This window comes from Pipistrellus hanaki, assembly GCF_964339955.1.
Source record: "Pipistrellus hanaki genome assembly, chromosome: 5".
Taxonomy (NCBI): Eukaryota; Metazoa; Chordata; class Mammalia; order Chiroptera; family Vespertilionidae; genus Pipistrellus; species Pipistrellus hanaki.
In genome coordinates this window covers 72,652,054-72,660,406 of record NC_140507.1, presented here as the reverse complement: position 1 = coordinate 72,660,406, position 8,353 = coordinate 72,652,054, and the positions used below count along the sequence as shown (strand labels likewise).

Below are 8,353 nucleotides of genomic sequence, written 5' to 3'. Positions count from 1 at the left end.
ACCCCCTGGCACTATCAGCCTCCTGGGTCTCCGGCCCAGGTCACCTTGAAGGGACACCAGCTAGGCCCAGCTCCCCTCCCCCACTCCGGCCGTTTCCATGGGGACAGATGTCCTTTCAGCAGCATCTGCCTCATCAGGCCTCAGCTGCCCGCTGAGGGGTGGGGAAAGCGGGTGGGGGTGGGGCTGGCCTGAGAGCCCTCTCTGGGTTTCTTTATCTTTTTTATCTGGTGGACTCCACTGACTCTGAGTTTTGGTCCCTCCCTGTGAGCCGTTCAGGCTCCAATCGCAGCTCTTCCTGCAAAACGAGGGTGTGGGGACCCCCTGCTCCCCTAAAGGGCCCCTTTTTTCATCCTTCCCAGGGGCTGGGCTCCCGGCCTCCTAGAAAGGACACTGGAAACACACAATAACTTATTTATTTTCTGGATCAGAGGAGGACTTTTTCACACAGTCTCGGACCCAGGACCCGGCAGGGGGCTGAGAGGGCGCCCGATGCAGCCAGCCGAGAGCCTGGAGCAGCGGGAGGCCTTTCCCTCGGCCCCCTCCGGGCTGGCGGGAACCGGCCTCAGGGAGCAGGGCTGGGGGCAGGGGCTCCAGCGCAGGGGCTCTGAGTGACCACCGGGTACAGCAGGGCCAGGTGCTCGGCGCCCTGCACGGGCAGCGGGCGCGAGCTGTAGTGGAGCACCAGTTCGGGCACGCTGGCGAAGGGGCCGCTGTGCTGGCCCAGCACCAGCTGGTTCTCTCGTGTCCACGCGAACTTCAGGTGCAGGAAGCCCTGGCTGCTTCTGGGGAGCAAACAGCATCACGGGGGCCTTGAGCACCCCTGACCCCGGCACGCTCTCCAGCCCCGAAGCCACCCCATCATTGCTCCTCGAACCCGGGACTGGTGATCCCAGAGATTCCTGTTAAACAGCCAGCGGGTGCCAAGGCATTGGCTTGCTCCACACAGCAGGGTGCCTTCTATGCTGGACAGACAGGCCCTGCCCAGGGACAGCCCTCCCCTGAAACATGAGCTGGACTTTCTCTCCAAACCTCCTGACCCCCACTAGCTAACACCATCACCCCCCCTGCACCCCCCGACCCCCGGCTGGGGTCTCTCCTTTCTCTGTCTCGGGTGGGTGGAATGTTGTAGAACCAGGGAATCATTTTATCCACATCATCCATGTGAATCAGCTACTTCCTGTTTCCAGGGCCCTGTTCTCATCATTTTTTCATGAATTTTTTTCCATTTAAACATTGCAGTGTTACCATGGCATTGATGTATTATCCTTTCCTAAATGAGGAACCACGGCCCAGAGAAGTTGAGCACATTGGCTAAGGTCACACAGCTAGAAAGAGGTAGAGGCAGGATCTGAACCAGCCTCCAAAGGCCTCTGCAATCCTGGCCTTTCAGATGTCACACTCAGGTCCCTAGGAGGGTCTTAGTGCTGCCCGATCAGACACGACTAGAAGCTTAGGCAGAGAAGCACGCAGGACCAAGGTCTCAAACTCACGTGGCTAGAGGGAAAGGTGACCAGACGTCCCGATTTTTAATAATTTGTCCCGCAGTGTTTTGGGACTTCTTTAAAACGCTGCGGGACGCGGGACAATTTGTCCCGCCAAAAGCGGGACGTCTGATCACCTTACTATAGGGCCGCTCAGATCCCAGCTCTGGGACAGACAAGTGAATGTACTTTATTTAACCTTTGGACTGGGGAGTCCAAAGAAAACTGGCATCTGGTTCTCCATCTCACCCAAGTCCTAGATCTACTCTTCGGCTTCCCCTCCCTCTTCCTGCAAACCTCCTGGGACAGGGGTTCCTTCTCAGGAGGTCTCCCTGGGAGCCCCCCCCCCCCCCCCCCTCAGGGCCCAGGAGTCCCATCCGCTGGCCTGAAAGCTGAGGCACATCCCCTGCTCCCCCTGAACAGACCCGGAAACATGGCGCAGGCGGTCCTGCGGCCTCTAGGGGCTGGGCCTCACCTGAGGGACAGGGAGCAGTCCTGGGGGCTGGTCTCGCTGAGCCGCACCAGGTAGCTGCCTTCCTTGCAGAGCAAGAGGAGGTTCTCGGCGTCTGCCCGGCTCAGGGGGCCGTGAAACCACCTGGGTGAGGGGGCAGAAGTCTCAGGAAGGGCCCTCCCCCTTCAGACACACTCGGGGTCTGGTGCAGGCACAGCTGGTCAGAGGGCTTTGGGCCTCCAGGCAATTAAGAGGAAAACTCCCTCGGGTTTCTCCAGAGGGGAGAGGGAGAGAGCAAAGGTTTCAGTCCCGCCTACCTGGGAGGAGCGGGGTGGGGGCCAGCCAATGGGATTTCAGTAGGAAGGCGGTACCAATGGGATCCCTCCCCCCCGCAGAGGCAGCGGAGCCCAGGCCCGTGTGGAGCTGCTCCTGCCAATTAACGGTTCCACCTGACCTTGGCCTCAGCCTCCCCGGGCTGGATAACGCAGCCCCTGCCCTAGTCCCCCAACTTGAATCACTTGCTTATCCCTCTCACAAGATGTGCTCCATCCCGCGTCCCCACCCAGCTGGACCACTCTCTCCCTAGCCTTGTTCTTTAACGTGCCCCAAGAGAGGCAGCCGTTGCAAGCAAGGTGACCAAGACAGATTAACATCAGGGACTCCGTGGTTATTTGTGTTGAAAGAAAATTGAAAAGAGGCCAAACCCGGTTTGGCTCAGTGGATAGAGCGTCGGTCTGCGAACTGAAAGGTCCCGGGTTCGATTCCGGTCAGGGGCATGTACCTTGGTTGCGGGCACATCCCCAATGGGGGGTGTGCAGGAGGCGGCTGATCGATGTTTCTCTCATTGATGTTTCTAACTCTCTATCCCTCTCCCTTCCTCTCTGTAAAAAATCAATAAAATATATATTTTTAAAAAGAAAACTGAAAAGAGAATAAACTTTCTACCTTGTGCTTCAGTGCTAAGTAGCCAGGAGGGTATCGCCCGCCGGCAAGGCCCGGGAATGACTGTGATAAACACGGCCACAGGCCTAGGGCCTAGTTGGGGGTGTAGGGAGCTCCTCAAGGGCCCCTAGGCTGGGGGGGACCCAGAGAAGACCCTCACCCTCCCAGCCTCACCCTAGCCCAAAGTCGGGGCGGCCTCTTTCCAATCCTGTTCTTCCCAGTTTTATCCCAGGCGTGTCCTGGCGGGAGGAGACCGCTGGTTCTTAGTTCCCGGCCTTACAGACCCCCCCAGGCGGAGGAAGGAAGTCCCCCTTTCCTGTGTGTGAGCCGGCACCATCTGGGGGTTTTAAGCGCAGGGCTCAGGTGCGGTAAATGACAGGCTCCAGTCCTGTGGCCGGGAGATACAGAGGAGGGACTTGAACCCAGAGTCTGATCCCAGAGGGAACTCCGCTTTGCACCTGGCTAGATGGCCTGGCACACAGCAGGTGCTGGCGCCCAGGGAGGATTCGCTGAAGAAATGACTGAAATGAGTGAGTGAGTGAGTGAGCCGGCTCCCCTCGTCCGGGGAGTCCATAGCTGGTATGGGGGCCGGAGGGATGCAACCCCGGACCTCATCTTCCGTTTCCCCACTCACGGCTGCTTCTCCAGGGGCAGGGCAGGGTCCACACGCTCTGCCAGATGGGGGCTTCTGGGTGGCGGCTTCCGGAGCTCCTTGGCCGAACCTGGGGTCCTTTCCCACTCAGGACTGTCAAACTGCACTGCAGCGGGGGCGGGGGAGAGAGCCGAGGTTTCAGTCCAGCCCACTTGGGAGGAGCGGGGTGGGGGCAAGCCAATGGGATCTCAGTAGGAAGGCGGTACCAATGGGATCGGGAAGAGGAGGGGCTGGGGCCGAACTGGGAAGGGAACAACCAATTGACTTTCAGAATGGGTGTGGTCAACGTGGCATAGAGGGCGGGGCAGTTCATGAGTGACAAATCAGAGAGCAGGGGCGTGGCTAAAAGGGTGGGTTGGAAGTTCTTTCCCATTCCCAGCAAATCACAGAACTAGATAACAACTCCCCACTAGACAGACAAGCAAACTAAGGCACTGAGCTCCAATCCCCCTCCCAGTCATACAACATGTGGGGCAAAGTTGTGTTCTCACGAGTCTCCCTGGCTCAAGTTATTTTATTTCTTGAAGCTGACCTCATTGTTCCTCCTTTTATGGAAGAGGAAACTGAGATTCAGAGGCTGGGCCAAGCTCACCCAAGTCTACCTGATGACAGCTACTAAGAAATGCTACTCTCTCCCTCCAACAACTCCTGTGTTATTTGAGCACTTTGTAGCACTCAACTTCCAAGCACCCTATACAGCAGAGACCACAATGATTCCCATTCTACAGGTAAGGAAACGGACTCAGGAAGGTAAAATGATTTGCCCAAGTGAAGTGACACAAACCCAGGTCAAAGCCTTCCCCTTCACTATACTGAGCAGAGTGAGCAGATCATACTGCGCTCTAAAAGGCATTTCTGTTTCTTCTGGGAAGAGAAATGTATGACTATCAGTCATTTACACTTTAGTGAGAATTAACAAACCACCACAGTGGCAGCTAACTGGGGTCTACTCGTAAGCTGGAACAGGGGCTGTGACCGGAGCAGCAAACAGAGGCCTCAGGCATTCGGAGCCCTGGGCTGGAGGAGCACCTGCAAACGCCTTGGAGATGTGGTCCTTCTTCCACTCCCACGGCTGGTCGTACTCATCTGCTGGCCTTTCGTCCTCCGGGGGCTGCCGGCTCTGTCCGGGCCTCTGCCCTGAGAAAGGCCTGTCTCCTGGCTCCCCATCCTGCTCCTCGTAGGGAGTGTCGTACAGCTGCACTGCCCTGCACGGCAGCTCTGGGAGGCCGAGGACACTGGTCAGATCCCACTCCGGCCCGGGGCCCTGCCCTTCTCCCCCGAGCCCTGCTCGCTCACCACTCACGACCCGCTGGGCGTCGTAGGGTTCCATGTAGCCATCATCTGGGGGTGGCGGGTGAGGCTGGGCATCAAAGGGGTCCGAGTACTCAGTGTCAGCTTCTGACTGGGGAGAGAAGGAAAGGGGACCAGCCTGGCTCTGGGCCCTCCCGGGCCTCCCTGGGCCGCTGGCACGTCCCCTCCAGCGGTTCTCTTTTCTGGGGGCGGAGGGAGTCTCCGCTTCCACCCAGGGATGTTTGCAAGAAAGGTGCCAGCTGCCCCTACTCCCTTCCTCCATGCAGTTCTGACCCTTCCCACATAGACCCCCTCGCCCCCTTCCTTCAATAATTTTATATATATATATATATATATATATATATATATATATATATATATATACACACACACACTCAGAGAGGAAGGGAGAGAGAAAGAGAGATAGAAACATCAAAGATGAGAACCATTGATTGGCTGCCTCCTGCGCCTCCCCTACTGGGAGTGATCTAGCCCGCAATCAGGGCATGTGCCCTTGGCCGGAATAGAACCTGGGACCCGTTAGTCCGCGTTTGGCTAGGCAAACTTTTTATTTTTTTATTTTTTTTTGTTAATCCTCATCCGAGGATGCTTTTTTCCATTGATTTTAGAGCGGAAGGGAAGAGGAGAGAAAGAGAGAAACATCAATGAGAGAGACACGTCCATTGGATGCCTCCCACACGCATGTGCCTGAGCCTCACCTGGGATACATGCCTTAGACTGGAATTAAACCCGAGACTCCTCAGTCCTCGGCCAACACTCCATCCACCTTGCCAAACTGACTCGGGCTTCAATAATTTTAAAGTTTATCAGCTGCCAGCACTATTCTAAATGCTTTATATACATATATTGACTTGTCATATCAACATCCCGTATGCACATTATCCCCATTCTACAGATGAGGAAACCAAGGCACAGAGAGGGTAACTTGCTCAGGGTCACAGAGCTGGTAAGAGGCAGGATTTGATCCCAGGTTGTCCTGACTCCTTCCTCTGTACCATCAACCCAACACAGTCTCTCCTAACCCTCTCAAACCCTTCTGTTTCCATTGGGTGTTTGCAGTGATCCTCTAAGAAAAACACGATAGCCCGGCCGGTGTGGTTCAGTGGTTGAGGATCAACCTATGAACCAGGAAGTCGCAGTTCGGTTGCAATCAGGGCACATGCTGGGGTTGCAGGCTCGATCTTCAACAGGGGGCATGCAGGAGGCAGCTGATCAATGATTCTCTCATCACTGATGTCTCTATCTCCCTCTCCTCTCCCTTCCTCTGAAATTAATTAAAAATTATATTAAAAAAAGAAAAAGAAAAATACAACAAAAATCATGGGCATTGGAGGCAGGTCTGAAGTTAGACCATGTGATCTCAGGCAAATTGCTTCTTTAAAAAAAGAAAAAAAAATATATATATATATATATTATTGATTTTTTACAGAGAGGAAGAGAGAGGGATAGAGAGTTAGAAACATCGACGAGAGAATCATTGATCAGCTGCCTCTTGCACACCCCCTACTGGGGATGTGCCTACAACCAAGGTACATGCCCTTGACCGGACTAGAACCTGGAACCTTTCAGTCCGCAGGCCAACACTCTATCCACTGAGCAAAACCGGTTTTGGCGCAAATTGCTTCTTTACTTTTCTGTGAGCCTCAGTTTCCACGTCTGTTAAATGGGAATAATAACTAAGGCAGTGGTGAGGATGTTTGAGAGCCCTGTAGGGGGGCGAACCGCTCAGGCCTGATTTAGAAAGCTCCCTCCAGCTGCCCAGAGGAAGGGATGCAGTGGGAAGGGGCCTGGAGAGGGACCTCAGGGACGGAGGACAACGCAGGGCAGTCAGAGAGGTGGGTGGGCCAGCTCTGTGCCTGACAGACATCCGACTTGGCCCGCAGGTGAGGGATGGGAGCGTCTGCGGTCACTCATTACACATGCTCCCCAGAGTCCGGGCCCAGCCTGGTCCTCCCCGCCCAGGCTCTGAGGGCCCCCAGCTTCCGCCCTGAGCCACGCACCTGTGCCCCTGCAGTGCCCAGCAAGGCCTTGGCTCTGGCCACCTCGGCCATGTCGGCTGCCTCCACCTTGATGAGCCGGTGCTTGGGGGAGTCGTACTTGGAGTCCGCGGGGCCCGCAGGGTCCGGCTCGGGGCGGCTGTCCGCGTCCTCATAGGGGTCCTCGAAGTCCAGGCTCTTCTGTTCCAGGTAGGCCCGCAGGATGTCGCTCTCCGTGTAGTCCGGGGTGGGTGGCTGCGGAGGGGGCCTCCGGCCGCCAAAGCTCAGGTAGTCCCGCAGCCACTTGGCCATCTGGGCTGCGTCACCCCAAACCTGGCTACTGTAAAGGGGGACACACAGACCCTCTCCGGGCGCCTTCCTCAGAAGATTGGGGAGGGGGGGGACGAGGGGGAGGAGGAGGCAGTGGAGGAGGAGGAGGAGGAAAGGTAGGGGGGAGAAACAGGAGGAGGGAGGAGGAAGAGGAAAAAAAGGAGAAGGGGGAAGGGAAGGAGGGGGGAGGAGATGAGGGAGAGGGAGGAGGTGGGGGGAGAGGGAGGAGGAAGAGGAGGAAGAGGAGAGGTAGGGGGGAGAAACAGCAGCAGGGAGGAGGAAGAGGAGGAGGAAGAGGAAGAGGAAGATGAGGGAGAGGGAGGAGGTGGGGTTAGAGGGAGGAGGAGGAGGAGGAGGAGGAGAGGTAGGGGGAAGAAACGGGAGGAGGGAGGAGGAAGAGGAGGAGGGAGAGGAGGGAGAAGGAAGGAGGGGGCGTGTCAGGTGTGCCCCTTGGCTGGGCTCAGGGGAGAGGGTAAAAGGGGAGAAGAAGGAGGAGGCGGGGTGAGGACGCCAAGCCCACCTTAGCCCGGCTCTGGAAGGCCCGCGGGGGAAGGGGGTGCTCCGCTGGGTGGTCCGGCCGAGGCGAGGGGCTTCCGCGGGCAGCGCGGTCCCTGCGGGCAGCGAGGTCCCCAGTGCCGCTCGCCGCCAGCGCCGGGGCAGCGCCGGTCCCCCCTGGGCTCTGGGCTCCCCCTGGGCCCCGGGGTCCCTCCTGGGCTCCTCCTGGGCTCCGAGCTCCCCCCTGGGCTCGGGGCGGGAAGCGCCGCCTCGGACGCCCAGCCCCGCTCCCCGGGGCGCCTGGGCTCGGCGCAGCGGGGGCTCCGGGGCGCGGGCCGCCCCAGGTGGGGCCGCCGGGACCTTGACCCGACGCGGCGCTGCCCTCTGTCCCGGGGGAGCCCCAATCCCCGGCCCCAGCCCCGCGCTCGACCCGCCGCCGCCGGCACAAAGGGAGATAAACCCGCGGTGCCCTCCGCGTGCGGAGACCTGTCCGCCGCCGGGAGGGCGCTCGGGAGGGGCGCCGGGGACGCCCGGTCCCTCCGGCCTCCGGCCGCCTCGGCCCGGCGTTCAGGGTCCTCGCCCCCTCCCTCCGCTCCGCCGCTCGGGGGTGACAGCCCTCCCGCCGTCCGGGGAGGGAGGGGCGGGGCCGCGGCGCTGGGGTGGACACTGACCCGGGCAGAGGCGCGGAGGAGCGGGGCGCGGGCGGCGGGCGCCA

The 8,353-nt window shown here is 58.7% G+C and overlaps 1 protein-coding gene across 2 annotated transcripts; it reads right to left on the bottom strand.

Annotated features, from left to right (window-relative positions):
- Nucleotides 1-397: 397 nt before the first annotated feature.
- Nucleotides 398-8,230, bottom strand: SHD (Src homology 2 domain containing transforming protein D). 2 transcript variants are annotated; one of them, XM_084883259.1, is made up of 8 exons: nucleotides 8,125-8,230; nucleotides 7,664-7,754; nucleotides 6,838-7,153; nucleotides 4,823-4,928; nucleotides 4,556-4,744; nucleotides 3,509-3,632; nucleotides 1,957-2,076; nucleotides 398-782 (listed from the first exon to the last, which is right to left on the bottom strand). In XM_084883259.1, exons 3-8 carry the CDS (start codon nucleotides 7,123-7,125, stop codon nucleotides 563-565), a joined length of 1,047 nt encoding a protein of 348 aa, XP_084739385.1. In that variant the 5' UTR covers nucleotides 7,126-7,153; nucleotides 7,664-7,754; nucleotides 8,125-8,230; the 3' UTR covers nucleotides 398-562. The 2 variants fall into 2 exon arrangements, with proteins under 2 accessions (XP_084739385.1, XP_084739386.1); XM_084883260.1 differs by lacking the exons at nucleotides 7,664-7,754; nucleotides 8,125-8,230 and having other exon boundaries at nucleotides 4,823-4,924; nucleotides 6,838-6,962.
- Between the last annotated feature and the right edge of the window lie 123 nt (nucleotides 8,231-8,353).

What these genes read in the sequence shown, in the direction of transcription:
- SHD (XM_084883259.1), bottom strand. Translation starts at nt 7,125, where the DNA reads ATGGCCAAGTGGCTGCGGGACTACCTGAGCTTTGGCGGCCGGAGGCCC. An exon ending in CGCCCAGCGGGTCGTGAGTG is followed by an intron (nt 4,745 to 4,822) that starts GTGAGCGAGCAG and finishes TCGGCCTCCCAG; the next exon opens with AGCTGCCGTGCAGGGCAGTG. An exon ending in GACTGCTCCCTGTCCCTCAG is followed by an intron (nt 783 to 1,956) that starts GTGAGGCCCAGC and finishes TTTGCTCCCCAG; the next exon opens with AAGCAGCCAGGGCTTCCTGC.